Below are 24,251 nucleotides of genomic sequence, written 5' to 3' on the forward strand. Positions count from 1 at the left end.
AGCGCCGCGACTATCTACAGATGGCGCTGGTGTTCACGCGCGTCTGAACCCGCTAAATTTAAACGGAGCAGCCAGATGCACATTTGATGAGTAGACTTTCATATGCCGCTGGGGAGCAAATTGTTTGCAAGATGTAAGGATAAATATTCTGAAAGGCGCAAGAAACAAGAGAGAGAGGCGAGCACGCTGATAGTGGGGGGTTTTCCCTCTTTCAGTGGCACATACGCCCGCAGTCAACTTTTTCGTCTTAATGGGCTATTGTACATAATTTTGCCTGTATGACGCCATACATGGCCATGCTACGCTTTATTCTCCTCCTACTTTTCACCCTCATCCTGTTGACCCTCACTTACTTTCTTGTTCTACTCTACTCGCGTTGACGGGAAAACACGCTGACGTTCCAATTGTGCAGCCTATCGTGGTGCCTCCTTCGCTTCTTTTTTTTTTTTCCTTTCCAATCTCACTTGAGGGTTTTAAAGAGGGGTATGAGCGCCGCCATGTTGGCCTGTTAAACTTTGCGTTTTGCATCTTTAACAACTGAATTAACAGTGTTAGGAACACACACACACACACACACACACACACACACATATATATATATATATATATATATATATATATATATATATATATATATATATATATATATATATATATATATATATATATATATATATATGAATCATTGTAACACGAAAGTGGCGTCTTTACAGAGGTATAGTTGAGCGTTTATGGTGCATTGCTTTACCAACAGCAACAAATTGCAGAATCATGTTATGAACTGCAAGCAGCTGTAAGCAGAAAGCACGCACGAAAATAGCGTACACAAGACGAGAGCGTACCAACAACTGTCGCAGAAAGAAAGACGCGGACAAGCGTGCACAACTGTCGAAATTTTTCCTGCGTCGTGTGTCAGCAGCGCGCTCTTTTCGTAAACGCGGCCGTGGCAGCGTGCGAAATGACCTTCGTCCTCTCTACGAGTCGGAGAAGCACGCGCGCAGGAGAGACCACGCTCCGCGGAGGCGGCGCTTCGTGGAGGCGACAACCTTTAGAGCACGCCCAACGCGAGCCTGTCGTGCCATCTCGTCACTGATAACGAAAACTCGCTAAAGTTTCGAAGCTCTGAAATCTGCCAAACGGTGTGTGGTGTGTATAAATGGCTTGCCGTTAGCATCCCAGACAACGTATAATGTGGCGTAGTGGTTAGCACAGCGCTGAGTATCGAGAGGTCGATGGTTCGCTTCGGCGTGACAGATGCTTGTCCTGTGGGGTTTTTTCTGTGTAATCTCTTAGTATATATTTTTCAACGTCACTTTCGTGATGGAAGTACGTCGGCGGAGCCGCGGTGGACCCCGGCATAAAACACTTTCGTGATAAAAAAAAAATTAGGCTTCTTGGTTTCTCATGTTTGCACAAGTAAGCGTCATGGATTTCTGACGCAGCCTCTTTAATCATCGAAAAGCTGTGCCGAATGTAACGACGCTAGCGCGCATGTGTGTGAGCAGCCTTTAGTGGCCATTAGTGCAGGACGTGCACTCCGTGGTGAGCCGGTCGCATATCTCCTTGAGCGCTTGTACACAGTTGTACGCATCTTCGTAGGTGTTGTACAAAGGGATCGGTGTGAATCGGAGCACCGATGGCGGTAGAAGGTCTCCCTGAAATGGGTCAACACAACGACATGGCGTTAGTTGTTTGCAGAGAGAGGAATTACTGACTACAGCAAGGTAGCAATGTATATGCACTTTAAATCTGTGTCTGCTAAGTCTGTGGTCCTTAAAAGGGGGAGCTCTGCAAACACCAGGACGTCCGTGAAGCTATTTCTGGGCGTCTGCAAAACAGATACTAAAAAACAAAAACAAAACACGTCTTTTTTTTTTTTTTAGGCTGTCGTGCGACAACGACCTGTTCTGAACTTTTTATGTTTTACCGCATTACATTTTTGCGATGCGGCGGAGGTGAATATGTTCCCCTCTTCGTGGGATGGCTGCAAGTAATTTGTTGGAGTTTTCAAGGACATATTCACGCGAGCATACTTGTTCAAGGCTTGCATATTTGCATTGGAGATGCAGATTAAATTTCACACGTCGTTGGGATTTACCGGGATTTCTCTTACAAAAACATCCTCGCTACAGACCTATTCCATGTTTTAAAACAGCGGTAGGCGCCGTCGACATTACTGAGGCGCTTGTGGCGACGTCGCGGCGCGTAAGCTCCGCCAAGCCCAAAGATCGCCATTGCAGTGTATGATCATGTGACTACTGGCACAACAGCTGCCTCCGAGCCCAGCAAATCGTGTCGGTGGCGATGCGCTCGGAAGCAGGTTTGCAGCTGCTGTGTGCCGATTCACCGTGCTCGGAGGCAGCTGCTGTGCCAGTTGTCACTTCATCATAGAGGGTGGTGGCGAGCTTTGGGCTGGGCTGAGCCTCACCCCTGTATTCACAAACGCTCCTCGACTCAACTTTCACCCTTCACTTGACAGAGTTGAGCACTGCGCCACCACTCGGCTAAAAATGACGCTGCGCTGCTGAAGAATCGCAGCAGACTATTGCTGATCTGCAGTGACTTGCCGTGCCTAGAGATGGCGCTCCCATCGGTTTTCTCAAGTGAAGGCGAAGCGCTGAGTGAAGGGAGGTTCTAGAATACGGGAGTCAGTGTTGCTACAGGCACCTCGGCATGTCGACGGCGCCTGCCGCTGCTCACAAACACGGAATAGTTCGGCAATAACTCACGACGATGCCTCGTCGCAGGAGTTCTTGAAGAACTTGTCGGGCCTCGTAAGGTGCGGCCAGGCGCAGGCTGAGCTGGCTTCCTCTGCGTCGGACGTCGGAAGGCGTGAGCAGGCGGAACGGGTGCGTAGTGTCTTTGTAGTCGTGGCGGGCACCAAGCAGGTCCGTCAACAGGAGCTCCATGTAACCGGTCATCAGGAACTGCTTGCGCAGCCGATTCGGCTCGCCAACCTCGCTGAATATCTGGCCCACGTGGTGTGGGGAACGAACCACCCAAGGAATAGTTATTATTATTATTATTATTATTATTATTATTATTATTATTATTATTATTATTATTATTATTATTATTATTATTATTATTATTATTATTATTATTATTCGTAGTAACATAAACAGTAACATACCGAACTAATGAAACCAACAAGATTTAGGCTAAAGAAAAGCATAGACGACATTAGTTGTTCTTTAACTGTATTGTAATGAACTTAAAATAAATTGAAAGGAATCAAAATGGACGAAAAATAACCCATTCCCTCAGTATAGTATATCTGAATCCACAACTTTCGAAATTCCATGGTTTCGGTTTCAGCACTCACCGAACCAAATAACCCCCACTTGATACGCGTTAAGTTCAGCGTTTCTTTATATAGTGTTCACATATAACAGTTAATATACGTCAGTTGAGAGGGAAGTGATGCTGCGCCGTAAGTCAGTAGCAGTATTGTGACTGACTTAGATGATGTGCAGCTTCTTCTTCCTCAGTCTCTTTACTCTCGTGCCTTTCAACTTCCCTCTTTTCTGTTCAACAAGTGGCACGCATACCCTTGGGCACTTTCTTTCAATTCATTTCCCTGCCCTTCCACTTTTTCCGCTCTCTCTTCGTTTTCCGCTCCTTTGGTCGCGTGCTAGGCGTGTGTATACTTTGGTGGTCGCCAAATCTATGCGAATCATATCCAGCCCCGCCGCGGTGGTCGAGTGACTAAGGTACCCGGCTGTTGACCCGCAGGTCGCGCGATCGAATCCCGACTGCAGCGGCTGCATTTTTGATGAAGGCAAAAGTGCTGTAGGCCCGTGTGCTCAGATTTGGGTGCACGTTAGAGAACCCCAGGGGGTCGAAATTTCTGGAGCCCTTCACTACAGTGTCTCTCATAATCATATGGTGGTTTTGGGACGTTAAACCCCACAGATCAATCAATCAGCGAATCATATTCACTTGATGTAGATTTTACCACAACCGTTTAACTGCTTTGCAAGTCGTTGCGCGCCTTCTTGACTCTCGAAGAGGTGCTTCCATCCACTCACTTGTCTAGTCACAATGCATGGGTGCGTCGGACACTTACACTGAGACCCCCCCCCCCCCCCTACTGAATTTTCTATGTGCACCAGTCACGTGAGCAAATCATTTCTTCCGTTTTCGTTATCCCCGAAACACCGGTCTTGTTCTATCTGTCATCCTATTCTGTAAACAACAAACAATACAGAGCTGATTTTCGCTTTTCAAGATTACCTGTAGGCTTGTCACAATCGCCGAGATCAGGACCGCGCTGCCGACGGAGACCTTGAACATATCGGCCGACGGGGAAGGTTCGAATTCTGCATAGTTCAGGTACATTGAAGCAGTTTAATGTATTGCAGCAATGCGTCGTTTTAGAAAAAGAAAACGAAAAAGCAAAGCGTTGTCCGCGTTGGTTAAGTCGAGTATAATAGAGTTTGTCGGAGCTCATCAACCTCATCTTTTTCCCTTCAGGTTGGTTGTAATGTTATTCAAAGTATCGCGATACACTAGCACATGTATTCATCGGTCGAGCGCCGCTAAAATAAAGGGAAACCGCGCCTAAAGCAGCTACAGTTTTTGTTGGAGGAAATGATGGGAACAGGAACAACCGCAGAGCTGCTATCATCGTAATAATCCTTTTCGTCATATTACGTTAATTTCTTTTACCGGATCTCCAGTTTTCTAAGGCTTTTCCTCCAGTGCTGAGTGGCAGTCTAGAGTCACAGCAGCACATCTAATCTATCTATCTATCTACCTATCTATCTATCTATCTATCTATCTATCTATCTATCTATCTATCTATCTATCTATCTATCTATCTATCTATCTATCTATCTATCTATCTATCTATCTATCTATCTATCTATCTATCTATCTATCTATCTATCTATCTATCTATCATCTCTCTCTCTCTCTCTCTCTCTCTCTCTCTCTCTCTAATATGTTGTGTTTCTCTAACCTTTGTGTATAGGTAAAGGTGCAGTATGGTTTTTGCTACACAGCATGCGAGTCTTCCTTTTGGGGTCTCGCAGCCGATATAGCAGCGTTACCAGAATATAAACACCGGGCACTCACCCCGTCGCATCAGTAGCCGGGTTTTTGCTTCGTTGCCCCACCAGCCTCTCAGCTCCGGCAGCCGATCACGGCTTTTGCGGAACTTGTGGCTCACGTACGCCACCGCAGTGCAGCCAGGACCGCAGTTCATGTACTGTGCACGCCCCAAACGAGCAGGCGAGGAGGAAAAGTTCGCCATTCAGCAACTACATCATCGCCAAGAATGTGCGTATTTGGCGCATACAACATCTTATTCTGGGGCGAACGTAAGAAAATAAATTCTAAGGACTATTTTCCTGCCTGCTGGCGTCACGTAACAAGTGATATTATGAGCTGGCAACTGACTAATGATAATTCATCGCATACTAACTGTTATGACGTTCCATAGCGTTATGACGTTACAGAAAGATTAGCTGCGATGCCTAAATTTAACTATATAGGTGGTGTCAAAAATAGCGTGACAGCAATTCTTGCCTCTGAGACAGAGCCAATGATTTTAATGGCTGTGCTTTTGGGTTCTGTGAGCGCCTGCTTCAATTGCGATGGCAGCCAAAACCACGTCAAGACCGTCGCAACGGACGTTTCGACAACTTATCATTCAGATTACACGAACAGTGTGGCTTCGGCAATGACTGTCGTGCTGACTTCAGCTCTATGAGAAATTGTTGCTTGTCGCAGTTGGGGAATATTTGAACACATTTTGATTTTAGGCGCCAAGAAAGAAGGGGCCAGATCAGAGTCAAGAGGGCGGGCGCTTCAGCTTGCAATTTAAAATGAGGCTAAGGTGAGACAATGCATTTTAGAAGAACAATGTACACTGTGAAAAATCTAGTGTCATTTATTTCAACACCATAGGTTTATTGTTAAAAATGAGAAAATCAATGCCAAACGCTTCACTTTCAAAATTTCCGTAGAAATCTCTGAATGGGACGTCGTCTGATTTCAAAACGGTCTTTTCTATTTTGGCCACATCGGCTCGATAGAATTTCTTGACCTTGGTATGTTAGGTATATATGACTCCATCGAAAGAGAATGTGCGCTTCCTTTTTGCTAATGTAGAATTGCGTGAGCCTCGAGTAGTCCCCGTCGGACCCTGTGACGTCACGGTGACTGGTGCGCAAACTTCACGGTTACGTCGCCACCTGCATTTTCGTTTTGCCTATTTTATGGCTTGCCGAGTGTGTACCTGCGTGGCGTTTCTGGTATCGTGAAATAGCGCTTAATTATTCCAAAAACATTTTTTGTTTTTGTCGTTAGCGTCATTTTAATGACGTCTGTTATCAAATAGCGTTACTGAACTTCACATGTTCACATTCTTATAGGATTTTACGCGTCATCCCGTTCTCTGCTGTGAGGCAAATAAATGAATATATAGGCTGGCTAATCACTCTTTTTCTGAATGAAAAAAAAAATGCGCTCGCGCTATACTGGACTACATTTTTCCTTATCTTTCTTCTTCACGTTGTAGTGATACCTCAGTACATGCACTATTGCCCTTGCCATTTCTAGTAGCTGGTACAACATACCGGCTCAACAATTGCTTCGTGTCGCTCGGATTTCGGGCAAGGGGACGCAGGCTCACCTTGTACGTGCACCAGGCGGCCAGGTCTATTTCCCATTCGTTCAACCTCAGCTCCACGTTGCAGACGGCGTGAGCCAAATCCCACAGCACGATGCAACCCTGGAAAGCGGCAGCCGACGATATCAGTGAATACCCCGAAACAATCTGTAAACGTCTGCCGTGACATTGCGCGCGGGCACGCATTCTGGTGAAGCCTGTTCTCGCTACTTGTGCGCGTAACTCCAATATTACCTCATGGAGCTCTACGTATGCGCACGGCAGGACTCGAGCTTTTAGTGGCGAAGAGCTTTTAGTGGCGAAGCTCCTTACGTCGTGGGTCGTACGTCATGTGTCGTCGTAGTAGCCAGCTGGATTGCATTGCATGTCAATAAAAAGGTGTCACAGCATTATCCATGGAGTGAATGATGGTGATTGGGGTGAAGCGTCCGTCAGTCCGTCCGTCGGTCCGCTTCGCCCCACCCGTCATCATTCACCTCGTGCATATGGTGATATTTTTGTTTTCGTTTTTGTTTCTAATGGCGCCCCCCCCCCCCCTCGCTGCTAATCGTTTCCACTTTTTTATTTATATACAAAAAAAAACGTGGGTAGTTAGACTCCATTAGAGCCAGTGATCCCACCAACATCATAGCAGTATTGAACAGACATACAAAACCAAGAAAAGCCAGAACGAATAAAGGTAAAAAAACTATAAGTAAAGGGAAGCACTATCTATACATATAAGATGTGGCAGTTAGCAGAGTCTAAGGGTGGAATACGATATATACAGGGTGGTCTCGCATAGATCGCCACGAATATGCGCTTCTATATGACTTGATACTTTATTCAACGAAATAATGGATGCATGTATCCTTTCTTGGCGCTTTTCGCAACTGTTATTAACTGATAAGCTACTGTTCTTTCTTACTCTATGCATTACGAGTCTTAGGTCTGGGAACGAAACTGGAGCCAGCGTTTACTGTTCGGCAACTTTTGGTTCCAAGTCTTCACGTCCCCGTAAACTTCTGGTTTGTGCAGATATCTTACGTATGACTATTCCTTTCACATATCGATTTTTGAGCCAGATGTCACCATCACCAGTATAAATGGCTGCCACAAGAGATGAAACTGGCGGAACTAAGTGGTGACGGCGTTCGTCTTAATTTCTTCGTTTCGCCTTTCGTTTCGGTGCAGTATTAATTGAGGTAGCTTAACCTAACAAGATACAGCGTTAGCAAAACGATTGCCTTGTGCTGATTAGTGGGTTATCGCTGCACTGGCACGGCTTCTACAGCCAACACGAAAATCTGTATGGTCGTTTTGCGTGTCCTGAACGAACATGCATCCCTATAGGCGCGTATAGTTCTGCGATGAAAAGGCGCGGCGATGTCATGCCTGACGAATAGGGAATCATATAACGCGCAGCACCGAGTGAGAAGCCCCCAGCTAGTCTCAGCACAGACGTGCACTGGGATTCCACTTAGGGGGGGGGGGGGGGGGTTCGTCACAGCTCCCCCCTGCCACACGCACACGTTCACATGCGCCGGACTTGGGTCTGAGAGTGTGGCAGCACTACAAACACTATCGCCACACACTCCATGAACTTTACTAAGGGTAAGCTTTCGTGGTTGCTTAGGGACACATTAAGTCGACGTTGGTTGTTGAAATAGTGGTTCAGAGAACCTCGTAGTGCTAGTTTTGTGCCAAGTAAGTGCTTGTTTTGAAATTAAAATCACGTTTTAATGGCCCGCGTTAGCGCTCTTCAAATCACCCGCGCGTGAAACGGACTCTTAGACGTCACTGTTACCGTGTCCAACGTTGCCCGCTTTTACTACGCGACCGTCGACACCAGTAGCAGCGGACCTAAAGTAGTGGGAGCCGCAGTAGCAACAACAGGCATTGAACATTTTTCTGCGGTCTCAGAGGCCATGATTCTGCTTGATTGTGTCAACTCGGCCCCGCTAGATGGCTGCACCTACGCCGCCTAACAAGCCAAAAACTGAACTTTTAAACTACTCACGCCATAGCGGTTTACTTGTCGATCAATCAAACAGAAACGAACAGGCAGCATTATATCATGCCTTTCGATGCGCGGAACGTTCTTTTTTATTGTAGCTAGTTTGATTACTAGTGATTAATTGTAGGCGGTCACTCTCACATCATCGGGATCATTTCGTAAATGCCCCACTCGGGCGCGCGCACTTTGCGTGATATACATCTAGTTTAATTTCTTGGTAAGTAAGGCACTGCTGTTTATAATATTACTGTTGTAGACGTTATCATACATTGAGCTTCCACTATGACACAAATTGCTCTTTGCCTTTAGTGTCCCTTTCAGCATCCGACACGCAATAGCTCGTGCAAGAGACAACGTTAAAAACCCTCGCAAAAATATTTAGGCAAAGCTGGTTTTTCCGCAGTAAGAGTCAACGTGAGGGAAAGCCCGTTTCGCGTGATCACATCGTGTCATGGCAGGAGCAAGAGTGCACCAGAAAGCCAACGAAGAAGACGATCGCAATAGCACTCGTTATACGTTACACGGTGAGAACAGCATAAAGACTGAACGTGTGCTACCGGGACATTTATACGCACTTGTCGAGAACGTAACGGTAACAAAAACACGTCCGCAGAAAGCAGTGTACAAGCAGGGGCAACCGATATTGAAGAAGGATATTGAAGTAATCGAATTTACGAGTTCCGATGGTCGTCTAACTAGTCACTGACGTGATGCGCTTTTAAGGTAAACTGCGCTGCGAAGCCGTTCGTACCGATAGTACACCGCGGATGAGTTGCAGCAAGCTTTTTTCTTACATGTATCATAATGTGCATACATAATACACAAGACGTCGATCTGTGTCATACATATTGTGGCATTGATAATTATTAAATATCTTTGGTGACATCACCGGGATGAATACATATACTATAATTAGTATATGTACAATTCAGTTATTGTGTCTATATTGTGGGAGTCAAAACTGGCCAAGACTTTGTTACTTTCGCAGCCGTGTTTACTGTACCTTTTTGCGAGCAGCACTTGTGATTCCCCGGATGTCCAGAGCCTGGCCCGTCTGGTACTGTACTCCGCACAAGAGCAGTATTGCGATGGTGTCGCCCTCCTTGTCGATGACGTCATAGATATCCTCTTCTCTTAGCAGCTCTTCGCCCTTTTACCCCCAAAACCAAGTGGAAGCATAATTATTTTGGCTGAGCTGCGATACTGACGTTCTTGCCACGCGGCAACTTTTCATCCGTGTGCAATATTGTATATTCCATTTCACGTGCATCATGCTCAGAGTGCGTGTCTTCGAAAAGTTATGATCATTACAAGATGAGACAATGTGTCGTGTCGCGAGAAATTCAAAATTGTAGTTATCAAAAGTAGCTCTGGAAGGAGAACTGAAAAATTCTAACTACTGCACTTTTACCGACTTATAGACCTTTTCTCTGACGGCTCCCTGGGGGCCGTCGTTATCCAAAAATGTACTGCCGAAACTGTGACGTCAGCCTTTGCACTACTAAACGCAGCCTAGCATAACGGCGTTTTTTCTCTCCCGTGAAAAGGTCCATATGAAAAACCACAAGTAAGTTTTTGCTGTTAGCGCAACATTGCTAATAAAATAAAGGAAACGCCAAAACAAGCATCTGGCCGGTATACTGATACATTTCGGCACCGTACAGGTAACGACGATTTGAACATTTTTGGCAGCATATCGGGATGTGAACCTTTATCAACTAAAAATTACCCTATATTGTATGAAAAAAGGCAAGCAATGAGCGGCTACTTTTGGGTTTTTTTACCTTTAAAAACAACACAAGTACGCAAAGAAAAAAAAAACAAAAAAACGTCGTGTTTGCGACATAGCACTCGGAGAACTGCAATCAAATATGATTGTCGTTACCTCTCTGGAGCTCAGAAGGATCAGGTTGGACGCCACGTCGAGGCCATGGTGGCTAACCTGCGACTGCGCAGCATACTGGAAAGATTCGTTTTAGTCAGGTGCCTATAGCTAATGCCAGTCGTCATTCACTCTTTTTTTCCCCTTTCTGTTGAACAAAATTTTATGGTCATTCTGCGCGTGCCAGCCATTTTATGTGCGTGCGCATTACACGCGCGTATTTAAAAAAAAATTTACGACATTGCCTTCCTCGACCTTTTCTATTCCACCTTCGGCTTTCCCCAATGCGTGGTAGCGAACCAAATGGCGGCTAACTACTCTGCCTTCCTTCATTTTACTATTGCTTTCACTACCGACTTTCTGTAAGGGCGTACACGGTGACTTCACGCTCTAATGGCAACGATAATCTCTTCCCAAATTCTACATGTCTAAAGCGAAGACATTCTAGGTAGATTCTAACTGGAAGTGGTGAACGCCGGAACTGAGTGAAATTTGGCAGGCAGTTCTTAACGAGAGTATATATACCAGAGACCGAAAGTCACAGCCGCAAGCAAAACTGAAGGCAGAAAGCTTAAACCGGAAGTGAAGTTAACTTTAGAAGATTGTACTTCAAGGTCCACGACAAGGACCAAAGGTGGTTTAGCTTGTTGTCATATGACCGTGAGAAATGCTGTCAAGCGTATACTGAGTGAAATTTGGCAGGCAGTTCTTAACGAGAGTATATATACCAGAGACCGAAAGTCACAGCCGCAAGCAAAACTGAAGACAGAAAGCTTAAACCGGAAGTGAAGTTAACTTTAGAAGATTGTGCTTCAAGGTCCACGACAAGGACCAAAGGTGGTTTAGCTTGTTGTCATATGACCGTGAGAAATGCTGTCAAGCGTATACTGAGTGAAATTTGGCAGGCAGTTCTTAACGAGAGTATATATACCAGAGACCGAAAGTCACAGCCGCAAGCAAAACTGAAGACAGAAAGCTTAAACCGGAAGTGAAGTTAACTTTAGAAGATTGTGCTTCAAGGTCCACGACAAGGACCAAAGGTGGTTTAGCTTGTTGTCATATGACCGTGAGAAATGCTGTCAAGCGTATACTGAGTGAAATTTGGCAGGCAGTTCTGAACGAGAGTATATATACCAGAGACCGAAAGTCACAGCCGCAAGCAAAACTGAAGACAGAAAGCTTAAACCAGAAGTGAAGTTAACTTTAGAACATTGTACTTCAAGGTCCACGACAAGGACCAAAGGTGGTTTAGCTTGTTGTCATATGACCGTGAGAAATGCTGTCAAGCGTATACTGAGTGAAATTTGGCAGGCAGTTCTTAACGAGAGTATATATACCAGAGACCGAAAGTCACAGCCGCAAGCAAAACTGAAGATAGAAAGCTTAAACCGGAAGTGAAGTTAACTTTAGAAGATTGTACTTCAAGGTCCACGACAAGGACCAAAGGTGGTTTAGCTTGTTGTCATATGACCGTGAGAAATGCTGTCAAGCGTATACGGTGAAGGCGTGACGCAAATGCTACTTCGTCTTCATTCGCTATGAACACAATGATGGATTGAGTTTTACGCCTTGTTTTGTTTCATTACTCTCAGAATTATCGGGCCCTGTTACACTTTTAGAGCACGGTCAGAAAACGCTGCCGGTCGGGAGCCAAAGGCTCCCGGGAACACGCGAGCCAAACTTTATACTGCAGCATGCGCGGCCTAGAATTTACAACTAATTCTCGAATTCAGCTAGCAGTATCTCCCTTTTTTTCTCGACACATGAGGCTATACACCCAAATTTCTGTCAGCTCCGTGTAGCTATGTTCGCGGCGGTTGGTTGAATTGAGCATCGTGAACTGCATAGTTCCCGTAGCCGCCGCGGGATGGCAGCACGTGCCCACACACACGATTGCAATCACACTAAAAGTAAGCCACGCGTTTGAGGGAAAGCAACAAGAGGAAAAAAGGAACAGGAAGAAAATAAACGGTAAGCAAAAGGATGCATCTTCTTGCCCCCCCCCCCCTTCCTTGTGTAGCTTTCAACGAGCTCGCTGGCACGAGAGGAAAGAGAAAACGCTTGAAGCGTGCGACAAACATTTCCGCTCGTACCGGACGGAATCTAAAATATTTTGCAGGCATGTAATTCATGAAGCGCCATGCGCTAATAGTAAGACTTTTACATTATAACTCATAAAAGTATCCCACAGCCCTATAAATACTAACCAAGTCTGATGAGAACGCGTCGGCTTCCACGGCCACCTTGGTTCTCTTCCCTTCTGGTCTGTAGTACGTCATCTGGCAACGAGAAAAAAGTAACACTGTTTAAATTGTGATTTATTGTTACATGGGAGTTTCTCAAATGAACAACGGAATAAGGTTATTTATACACATTTTTGTTAACGCATGCGTTCGAGAAGAACGTGAACTGATTTAAATGTACCTTTATGTGTTACTTTTTATCCCTTACCATGAGCAAGTGTAGGTTGACGGTGAGGCCGTTCATGAAGACGATCTCATCACGATCGGCTCCTGCATGGCAAAAAAAAAAGGGGGGGGGGGTTCCGCAATGATTTAATTTCTTATGGCATACATTCTGCAGCAATATTCTATTGCTACACAAGCTGTTTGGTTAGAATTACTATTCACTGGACTTATAGTACAAGTGGTTATGTGAAACAAATATACCAATTCATTGTTTTAGTGATCCTCTAACAAAGTGGATTGATGATGTCACTAATTTCGTTAATAGGGAGACAATCGATGGGCTATTTCCGAGGGCTGACGCATAGGCCCACGGAAATGCACCACGAAAGCGCGGCCAATTTGAAGTTGGTCCTTTTGATGTGCCAGTGAACGCCGGCTGTGGTCCAAAGAACGAGGCAGAGTCAACACGCACTACACTGCAATCTCATCTATTAACTATCAAAGCTCACTTATGGACTAAATTTTCCCTCAAACGTATTCAGTCTAAAGTTCTTGAAACAAAGCTTGAATGCTTCTCTTCAAAGAAACACTCACTCAAAGTCCATCACCGGTTGTCGTCCCGCTGCGTCTGAGGTGTCTTTTCTAGGAAACTCTCACGTCGTCAACTGACCGCACTCAAACAACAAAACTTTTCGCCGGTAACACGTCGGCCACTCATGCGCTGCGAGTGCAGAACACGTCTTCGCCCACTGGCGGTAACGTGAAACCACCAGGTAAGCCCACTCTCATCTCCTGCTTGTAAGACAAGCCTTCACCCGCGGGTAGAAAACTCTCATCTTCTCAGATGCGACTCCCCCAGCTGCTGGCTTGTGTGCACTAGCCGCTGGGTTCCCGAAATTTCTAGGCATTTCGTCGGCGCGCCGCACAGCCAAGGCCGTGGAAAGGGTGAAACCTTTCTCGTAACGTGACGCAACTCTGCATCACCACGTCCCTTTCCTTCGAGATGCTTCTAGATATCGTTGAGCGGTAGATGCGAGAAGGTTGGTCGGAGTGGCGGCGGTGCTTTCGAGGGGCAAAGAGGGCGCGCGCGTCGCGTCTTTTGATGCTTATTTCTTCTTTGCGCCGTCTTTTGTCGCGTCTGTCCGGCGCCTCGATCATCGCGTAGTGGTTAGGATTCGGAGGCGCGCGCTTTGTTGAGCGCTCGTTTGTGACAGATGACGACGCTTTGAATAAGTGAATTTCGAGTACCAGTGTTCATTATTTTTGAGCAGGATTCAACCTATGCTTAGTCCAGGTTTATGTGAACTACTTAAGTGGTGAGAAATCTTAGAAGTCTAGATCATGGACGTTAGTCGTCGACATGGGGATGTGTCACTAGGCATCAACGTGGGTGCATCCACGTTTAACAGTGCGTAACACCAGTATTCATTGTGCGAGCTTTCATACATTCATGTACAACTAAAAGTCAACCATGTGCACTCCTGCGATGACATGGTTCGCTGTCATGTTATACCGTTTTTCGTGACGATGAAATCAACTTTTATCTTGACTAGCGTCAATTTAATCCAGCAGATAGTTGCGTAGAGGTGCTAAAATCACATGAGCTCACCTACGAGTTCAGCCATGCGCTGCTTTGGGTAGAGATCAGCCGTCGAAGTGGGCAAGTATCCCTGCCGCAAGCACTGTGTACCCCTGCCGAACATGGACAGTCGCTGTCGAAGGTTTCCAAGCCATATCAGGAATGAAAGGCTCAGTCGAAGCTGAGCGCACGTGTATAGTGTGCAAGTAGAAAAGAAATTGCAATCTCGTGAAGGTGTTCGGTTCTCCAAGAGACTCTATCGATTAGAACGTATTTTGTTAGTGGACATCAGCAGTCTGATGATTAATGGATATACTTTCAATATAGGATAAGTATTGAATAATAATGATTGTGAAAGTTTTACGTCCCAAAAACCATGATACGATTATGAGAGACGCAGTTGAGCAAGGCTACGGAAATTTGTACCGCCTATAGGGTTATTATTTAACGTACACCTAACGTGCCTCTTGCATTTCATGGCATTTCGCTTCCATCTAAATGGGGCCGCCGAAGACAGGATTCGTTCCTGCGACCTTCGAACTTGAAATCAAGCGCTATTACCACGGGCACGACCTTCTTGTTTATTGCGATGAGAAATATCGTTAGTGGGCCTCATCTGGGGAAGGGCAGGGTGAAGCTGGGCGGGGGTGGTCCCTGAACGTTGGTGGACATAAAAATGACTTGCTGCCTACAAGTGTGCACACAATCCGGGACATGGTGGACGAATTTTTCATGGAGGCAGAAACTAGATGACCGTGTGCTAAGATATAGCTGCACGTTAATGAACCCCAAGTAGTGGAAACCCAAGTGAACCCAAGAAGTGGTAGGCTCTGGAACATCTTGCTGAGTTCCAGAGCCCTCCACTTCTTGGGGGTTTCCAGATCCGTCCACATCGGCGGATTTCATAATCATATCATCAATACTGAAAGTTGGGCTAGTTGGTGATACAGCGCTTGTTTGTGTCTCTTCTCTTCGTCCCGTGAGTTTGTGCGCTGTTTCTGCTCATATCATCATATCGTGGTTGTGGCACGTCAAAAGCCAGCAGTTATTATTATTAAGTATAACCACAAGCCACGTTGTCTCCGCTCACCTTTTCCCCCAGTCGTCCAGAACTTTTTGAACCTCATCATCTAGAGCTCTCGGCTTGGCGCCTAACAGGTGACCGCCCATGTAGATGCATTCTTGATCCAAGCACTTAATGAACTCGGCATCCACTGGAGCGAGGAACAAGACATTAAGGCAGCGAAGTTATACAGTTATACGCCGCAGCACTACAAAACACAATGCAATTAGTAAATGCTGACAGCTAATTCTTTATGGTTGAAGATCGTGGGATGAGAGAAAACACGTTCATTGAGTGTATAGGGTGGTAGTAATTTCTGTTAGCCTTGTTGGTTATTCTTTCTCATCTAGCAGGACACAGGCAGACAGACAGACAGACAGACAGACAGACAGACAGACAGACAGATAGACAGATAGATAGATAGATAGATAGATAGATAGATAGATAGATAGATAGATAGATAGATAGATAGATAGATAGATAGATAGATATGGAAGATTAAAAAGGCAAGAAGGTTTTTCGGAATTGCCATCCTACATTAAGGGAAAAGGGAAAGGAAAGCCTGAGCTCATCTTGGGATAGAAAGGTGTACCGGTACGGCCACTGCTCAGGAAATTGGGTGTTGGATTTTGTGCGGCCGGCATGCTCTCATAAAATGGGTCAGAATGCCTGGCCGATATCATAATTTACATTGGTCGTCGAGTTGTGTTGAGTAAAGAAACGTGATAATCATTATTAGTGTGTGTGGCTTCGTAGCAGAATTGCACGACGCACTTTTTATGGGTTTTATCCTTTTCCTCTTGGTTGCCATGGATACGAGCGCGTCTTACGCATTGCGCAGTGAAGTGAAACGTGCTATGCGTACCTCCCGTCAAGTCCACCATTTTGGGGATGACGAAGCGTTTGCGAAATTTCTTCAGCGGGTCCTCACGGTCGAGCCGCCGGGCGAAATCGACGGTGGTGTGTCCCAAGCCCCACGTCTCGGCCAGTGATAACAGCTCCCGCCTGGGCGTTGTGCTCGCGTTGGCGACCGTTTGCGTGCCGTCTTCGTGACTGTGCAGGTGAAAGAGTCTGAGTTATCGGTACATCTGCCTATCAGCGCGCCCGGGGCGAATGTATAGAAGCGCTCTTTATATACGCGCTCTCTTTTGATGTTTGCTGGGCTCTTGCTACCTTAGTGAGGGAGATAAGGTACAGGGGATATTGAAGTCATTGACATTCACCACGTGGCGCTATAAGAAAAGCAGATAACGCATATTTTAGATATCTTATGTTTTCATACCCGTCATTGACGTAGCCTGAGCTGCTGGGATAAGAAGTCGACGCCCCCCCCCCCCCAACTCACTCACCGAATCTCTTTATTTTGCATTTATGCATATACAGGCGCACGCACGAACATTCAAGCATTTATTTTTTACCCCCCCCCCCCTGTTAAATAAAAAAACTTGAGGCTCCCTAATGCCCATACCTACCAGAAAATATAGAACATATGCTCTGGCGATGCCCCTCATTACTGGGCAGGAATCAAGCCAGCCCTGCCAAGTAGCACTTCGCCACCAGAAGCCCCAACCAGGGGGATAAACTTTTGGGCTGTCCAGAGAACGTATATACGATGTGGCAGTCAGGCTTAACCTGCTGGTCCCAACGTGGGAGAAGCCCAGGGCGCGCTAGTCGCAGGACTCTATAAAATAAAGTTCCACTATCCATCCATAGGAAGAAGGTGTACGCTTCTAAAAAAAAAAAACGGTTTTTTTGACGTTTCAATCGGAGACCGATCGTCACCAACAGTCTTGATCAAAGAGGTATACACCTTTTTCCTATTCGCCCCGCCGCGGTGGTCTAGTGGCTAAGGTACTCGGCTGCTGACCCGCAGGTCGCGGGTTCAAATCCCGGCTGCGGCGGCTGCATTTCCGATGGAGGCGGAAATGTCGTAGGCCCGTGTACTCAGATTTGGGTGCACGTTAAAGAACGCCAGGCGGTCAAAATTTCCGGAGCCCTCCACTACGGCGTCTCTCATAATCATATGTTGGTTTTGGGACGTTAAACCCCACAAATCAATCAATCAACCTTTTTCCTATTCGTAAAGTATAATATGAAAAGTCTGTCTTCGGTGGTAGTCAACCGAATACAGGAAACATTGCGATACCTGTCTTGCTGGTCTTGCCCCCGCGTCCCTATAGTCAAATCGTTTAGCGAGAGTGCTGGTTGACGGTGTGATCGAGTGTTGGACGCCGATTTTCTACGTATCGCTACTATTCTTTATTGAACTTTAACAATAACAGTAACAGCAAAAAATTAACTCGCGCCTCCACGCAGCTGTGTGCTGCTTGCGCCACTCGAACTTCAGACTTGAATCATATAACTTCGCAATCGTAACTTCGCAAATAATAACTTGTAAAAAAACACGGATGCAAGGATGCAAGACAGCATGAGCGCCGACATTAAACCATGTTTATTTTGAAACACACGAGAATATTTACTATCACAAATCACAACGATCTCACGCATCACGCTCGTATGATCCAAGTACTAAATATTCTTTGAACTATCGAGAAATATCATTGATATTACCGAGCAGATAATATCGCATTCGTAGACAGAAATGATGTCCGAAGAAGCTAGAGAAAAGAAAAAAAGCGCACTTTTACGAACCTGACCAACTTAGAAGTGCGGAAGTTTGGGCTAGTTGGTATGACATCACAATAGTTATAGCGCGAGAACAGAACGACAACAAAGAGACCTTGTCTTTCATGTCCTTCTTGTCTCTTTGTCGTCGTTTTGTTCTCGCGCTATCACTATCGTGCTGACCAACCTGTCAGGCTTTAATCAGCGTGACCAGGTTGTCGTGCCCAGAAAGTCCTGGATCCACGAAATTGTAGCATAGATGCGTGCGGCCCACATTAAAGTAAGGCTTAGTTTACAAAAAATAAATAACGGTTGACCATTTTCGAAAACCCGAGTGATTCGCATTCATATCAAAACCATGAATGAGATTCCTAATTTGTTTTGACTTTATTATTTTGCATGCTTCACATTGATTGATTGATTGATATGTGGGGTTTAACGTCCCAAAACCACCATATGATTATGAGAGACGCCGTAGTGGAGAGCTTCGGAAATTTCGACCACCTGGGGTTCTTTAACGTGCACCCAAATCTGAGCATATGGGCAGACATTTCCGCCTCCATCGGAAATGCAGCCGCCGCAGCCGGGATTCGAACCCGCGACCTGCGGGTCAGCAGCCGAATACCTTAGCCACTAGACCACCGCGGTGGGGCAATGCATGCTACACTTAGCCCGTTGAATTTTGGCCCATGATATATAATACATCTTTAGGAATGCATTACTCATCGAATTGTCGATTGATCCGCCCTCAAGCTTCCACTTGCTAGATGCATAACGCTAGCTAAACTGCTTGAGCGACCGTACAAGTTAGATCCACGTACTGACCTAAAAGAAAAAAATTTCGGCAATTACAGAAGCTTTTTTTCTAATCCGTGCGGGTTTTCATGTAGCTTCGACGCTACGAAATGGCGGTTGCTAATATCTATTTCTTAACCATTCCGCCACTGGTGGGATTCCCGAAGACAACAACTATGTACTTCGAATTGGCAAACACAAATATGAGGCTGCATACTTGCAGGATAAGGCAAAATCTCGCGACACCTGCAAATAACTCGCGAGGTGTCACCTTGCGTAAAGGTTGTTACGCGAGGACTGTTGTGTCGTTCGATTCCGGCCGTCACGAAATGCGTTGGGCCATGGACTGTGCGATGTTAAAAATTTCCGGAACATGGCGTGCTTTATATCGTAGTTTTTTTTTTTTTTTGCTCATGAAACCCCAGATAGTGTTATTAGGCTGATTGCGTAAGTGTACTCCTCCACTTGGATGCAATGCGTATTAGATGGGGAAACAGTGCACGCCGAAAAACGTTGCAACGCAATGTACCTGAGAGGAATTGTACCCGCTAGGTTGGTCTGCAGAACGCGACAGATGGTGACGCCACCGCTGTGGGTCCGGGCCAGGACAAAAATATTTAGGTCGTGTCCTCCAAGTAGCACGCACAGACACATGAAAGACGTGCATGGATATGTGAACGCACATACAAACACAAAGAGGGAAAAAAACAGTTTACGCATGAATGTATGTTGCAGCTCATCCTTGGACTTACTGAGCCGTTGTCCAGCTTACGTCCGGCATGCCTTGTCTTATGTTATTTTCTGGTGAATTTTCTTCTTATCCGACGCATTGTTCACACAGCATATGCTGCGCTTTAATCTTATCGTGTGGGGGGCTATTTTTCGAACGGCCGGCTTTTTTTGTATGCCCCGGAACGCTGCAAGCAGAAACTGAAGTGAGACAAAATGTTCACGCCGAGGTGTATTATACTTACAGTGGGGCGTTTTCTATTCTTGCCTCATTGCAGAGACGTGCTTCACCGTTGTTTTTTTTTTTTTTTCGTGGATGAAAGTGGCCGTGCGTACATTCGATAAAAAGGAGTGCGAGAGTGGCATGCGTCTATGGATTTAGCTACGTTGAGTAGAGTTACTGTTCTGATTTGATTGATATGTGGGGTTTAGCATCCCAAACGGCGTCTCTCATAATCATATGGTGCTTTTGGGACGTTAAACCCCACATTTCTATCAGAGTTTGTAGCAATCATTCGAGCTAATTAGAATCGGCGAGATCAATCTGAGCTGACTGTATGATTGTCACGGATTGTCACTTTCGTCGATGTCTCGCAGCTCTTCCTGTTTATGCCTTTCCACACACCATCAGATTCGTGCAATCTGCATAATAGGCACTGCGTGAAAACATATTTACCGCCATTATTGACAGTGAAACAGAAGCGTTATACCATAGATTCGGCTCGATAATTTGCCGAGTCGGTAAGTTTCTCGCTCCGAGTAAACGTGTCGAATATTAAGGTAATGCAGCGATGATGATTATCATGGAGATGATCGTGACTATCATGAAAAGGTGAATATCAGCTGGCCACAGAATACTATGCGTTCCTTATCTCGTACATTTCCTCAGCCTTCCTTAAAAAAAAAAAACTAGCCCTTTCAGACGTTTCCATTGTTCGAAAAGTTGATATACATTGATTAACCACACCGAAGTCTTCGGTTATCAGTTCAGGACAATCTTAACTCAAATATTTTTCGTGATTCGGGGATGGTTATCTCAATAGCAACACCTATACTAGAATGCTAAATAAAATGTGTCGGTCCCGTATTGACTAGGCATTAGGTAACCAGGTAATCTGCATGATTATAAAATGAAATAGTACGCCATGCAATTCGGGTGATTCTCCAATTTAGACTCGAACTACACGAGTACACTAATAATCAAGTCCCGCATAAATTGCTAGATATGAGCCAGGAAGCCAGACCATTTGGTCTGCTTTCCTGGCTATATCTAGCACTTTACGAGGACGCGATGAAGAGCGCATAAAAGGAAAGGGGATATGTAAGGAAATATTCAGTGCTCTAAAGCTATGGCGTATTAATATTTTAAATATAGTTAACGAAAATTAATGCCACCATTGTGCAATCATCTATGTGTCTTTACCGATCAAGAAACAAGGGACCCAATGCAAAGCAGCAGGAACCAACAAAAGCGCACCTAGCTATTTGCACATTTTACAATTTATCCAAGGTTTTGCAATATACAATGCTCCCATTGGCATGATCGGGAGGCTATCGAAAGGCGGATTGGAGATTCAAATCTTCCCCCCCCCCCAAATTTCGATTTTGAATCCATATATGTAGACACACACACACACACACACACACACACACACACACACACACACACACACACACACACACACACACACACACACACACACACACACACACACACACACACACACACACACACACACACACACACACACACACACACACACACACACACACACACACACACACACACACACACACACACACACACACACACACACACACACACACACACACACACAAACACACACACACACACACACACACACACACACACACACACACACACACACACGCGCATGCACGAACATACGGGCATACGTGCATGAAGCTTTGCAACACTTCGCTCCCCCTCCCCCAGCAAAAAAAAAAAATGGGTGCTACTACGCCTTTGGTTCCATATGCCAGGTTAATCAGTGACCATTTGGTCTGCTTTCCTTGCTATATGTAGCACTTTACGAGAACGCGATGAAGAGCGCATAAAAGGAAAGGGGATATGTAAGGAAATATTCAGTGCTCTAAAGCTATGGCGTATTAATATTTTAAATATAGTTAACGAAAATTAATGCCACCATTGTGCAATCATCTATGTGTCTTTACCGATCAAGAAACAAGGGACCCAATGCAAAGCAGCAGGAACCAACAAAAGCGCACCTAGCTATTTGCACATTTTACAATTTATCCAAGGTTTTGCAATATACAATGCTCCCATTGGCATGATCGGGAGGCTACAGAGAGGCGGATCGGAGATTCAACTCTTCTTCCCCCGTCCCCCCCGCCCCCAAAATTTTCAATTTTGCATCCATATATGTACACGCAAACACACACACAGGCACATGCACGAACATATGTGCATACGTGCATGAAGCTTTGCTACACCTCGCTCCCCCTCTCCAGCCCGAAGAACATTTTGGGGCTACTACGCCTTTGGATCCATATACCAGGCTAATCAGTGAATAATGTTCGCTCGTGCCAAGTGCGAATCAAGCCACTCATTTTAGGCGGGGGGGGGAGGGGGTCAGCTAAAGTCACAGCGGAGAGGGGGGCGTGGTCATGACTGTTTTACTAGCAGAAAAACGCCTTCATAGCACAAGTACTGTTAATGTGCGCTCAGAGTGGTTTCACTCATTTGTCCTAATTGGTGATAGGAGGTGGACTACGAGCACTGAATTGAGGGGGAGGGGCACTGACAAATAATTTTTTTTTGGGGGGGGGCGATCGCCCGTACCCCCTCCCCCCCCTCTGGACCCGCCAATGACTCGTGCACGAGGGACTCCACAACACATGTTTTACTATGGGCAGTGCCAGAGCACAAACTCACGGGACGAAGAGAAGAGACACAAACAAGCGCTGTTTGTGTCTCTTCTCTTCGTCCCGTGAGTTTGTGCGCTGGTGTATACTGCTCATAATGTATCACCAACTAGCCCAACTATCAGTCCTGCTACATGTTTTATCAAATTTTGGGAAAGTTATCTAAAAATACGGAGTGTCCGATATAATGTTTTCGAGGTAACATAGAATCGATTTCGCGGCTGCTCCGATCGCGCAGACGATCGCATGCACTTTTTACGCATGAATGCATGCCGGCTGCCCGTACACTTTCTTCGACATTAAATGACAGTGAGCTATAAACGCAACGTAACGTCTATAAACCTGACACATAGACCATCCACGCCGGAGTGTCCGATATAATGTTTTCGAGGTAACATAGAATCGATTTCGCGGCTGCTCCGATCCCGTAGAAGATCGTATGCACTTTTTGCGCATAAATGCATGCCGGCTGTCCGTACACTTTCTTCGACATCAATGACTATAAACGCAACGTAACGTCTATAAACACGACATATAGACCACCCACGCGGGCATACCATAAACGAGTCCCCGCAGTGAACCGTGCTTACCCATTGTGTCGGCCAGGTGGACCAGCGGGTTTTTCGACTTTTCCTTCCCGTGCGACGTTTATATTCCCGTTGCACTGCATTGGCTCAGTCGCCTCGTGGAGCCTCGGTGTGGACACCTTACAAGAGGCTTCACGAAATTCACCTTGAACGCTGCCGACTACGTGAGCTCCGTATCACTGTTCTCCCCCCCGCCCCCCCCCTCGCTTTGCCGAGCGCGAGCCACGTAGCGGTGGTAAATTGGTGTGGCGTTCGCCTTCAACGCGATAAGTGCTGGGTTCGACTCCCATTGTCGCCGAACACCCACCGGTATTTGTCTGACGGGATAAGAAGTTCGCCACGTGGCGTCTGGTGGCGCTCATATCGATGAGGCGGTCTCTCCCTCTCTCTCTCCCATTTCTCACTACCCTTTCCCTTCCTCCAGACGACACTATCCACTGCGAATTTATATGGTGTCGTGTCCGGATATCAGCGTCTTTCCTAATCTCAAACCACCACTGTCAGCCGCATAACATGTCGCTCATTGTCCTCTACAACGGTTCAATGACACATTGTCTAATCTCTTTAGCATGCCATTTGCTTTCTCGCTTATTTGTTTCTTATTTCATAACGCAAACACTGTTTGCCTAAGTCGTGAAAAACGCGCGTGTGCGTATAAACCATAGGTCGACAAAAATGAGGAGCTCACTCAGGCTCGCTCATATGATCTATATTTTGCCCTCTGTGCTCGCTCGGATTAAAACTCACCTAAATTCTCGTCGGATGGACTGACTCTGACCCAGGCTCACCAACCTTTCTTTTTTTCAATCACGTCTATAGTGGACCAAACAAAGTTGTTTCACTCACCCAACCGAACTCGCTCAAACTCACCAAAATATTACTCTCTCAGATTCACTCACGGCTCGATCTGAGTCCGAGTGAGTCATCACGAGCCCATTTGCGTATAATTAGCATCTTTAACCATGATGTTAGTGCTCCTTAACTTCAGTATTTCGTATAATCAATGCTCTAATTGGCGTCTTTTGATCTCGTACCTGCAAATA

The 24,251-nt window shown here is 45.8% G+C and overlaps 2 protein-coding genes across 4 annotated transcripts in view; one reads left to right on the plus strand and one right to left on the minus strand.

Moving 5' to 3' along the window:
- The window catches only part of LOC119174888 (transmembrane protein 39A-A), a 65,189-nt gene that overhangs the window by 29,387 nt on the left and 11,551 nt on the right, over window positions 1–24,251 (plus strand). The window lies entirely within an intron of this gene.
- Window positions 1,427–23,411, minus strand: LOC119173967 (kynureninase). Of its 3 annotated transcripts, none has more exons than XM_075894990.1 (13): window positions 23,212–23,411; window positions 16,431–16,618; window positions 15,593–15,716; window positions 14,533–14,615; window positions 12,967–13,028; window positions 12,723–12,794; window positions 10,519–10,593; window positions 9,637–9,783; window positions 6,641–6,739; window positions 5,080–5,212; window positions 4,237–4,322; window positions 2,730–2,969; window positions 1,427–1,655 (listed from the first exon to the last, which is right to left on the minus strand). In XM_075894990.1, the coding sequence occupies exons 1-13, from the start codon at window positions 23,289–23,291 to the stop codon at window positions 1,509–1,511; spliced, it is 1,536 nt and encodes a 511-aa protein (XP_075751105.1). In that variant the 5' UTR covers window positions 23,292–23,411; the 3' UTR covers window positions 1,427–1,508. The 3 variants fall into 3 exon arrangements, with proteins under 3 accessions (XP_075751105.1, XP_075751106.1, XP_075751107.1); XM_075894991.1 differs by lacking the exon at window positions 23,212–23,411 and adding an exon at window positions 19,738–19,873; XM_075894992.1 differs by lacking the exons at window positions 15,593–15,716; window positions 16,431–16,618 and having other exon boundaries at window positions 23,212–23,410.

The sequence above is a fragment of the Rhipicephalus microplus genome, chromosome 5 (assembly GCF_043290135.1).
Source record: "Rhipicephalus microplus isolate Deutch F79 chromosome 5, USDA_Rmic, whole genome shotgun sequence".
Lineage (NCBI taxonomy): Eukaryota > Metazoa > Arthropoda > Arachnida > Ixodida > Ixodidae > Rhipicephalus > Rhipicephalus microplus.

Coding starts and splice junctions, on each gene's coding strand:
- LOC119173967 (XM_075894990.1), bottom strand. CDS start 23,291: ATGCAGTGCAACGGGAATATAAACGTCGCACGGGAAGGAAAAGTCGAA. Junction 12,795..12,966: donor TCAACCTACACTTGCTCATG/GTAAGGGATAAA, acceptor TCTCGTTGCCAG/ATGACGTACTACAGACCAGA. Junction 2,970..4,236: donor CGATTGTGACAAGCCTACAG/GTAATCTTGAAA, acceptor CACGTGGGCCAG/ATATTCAGCGAGGTTGGCGA.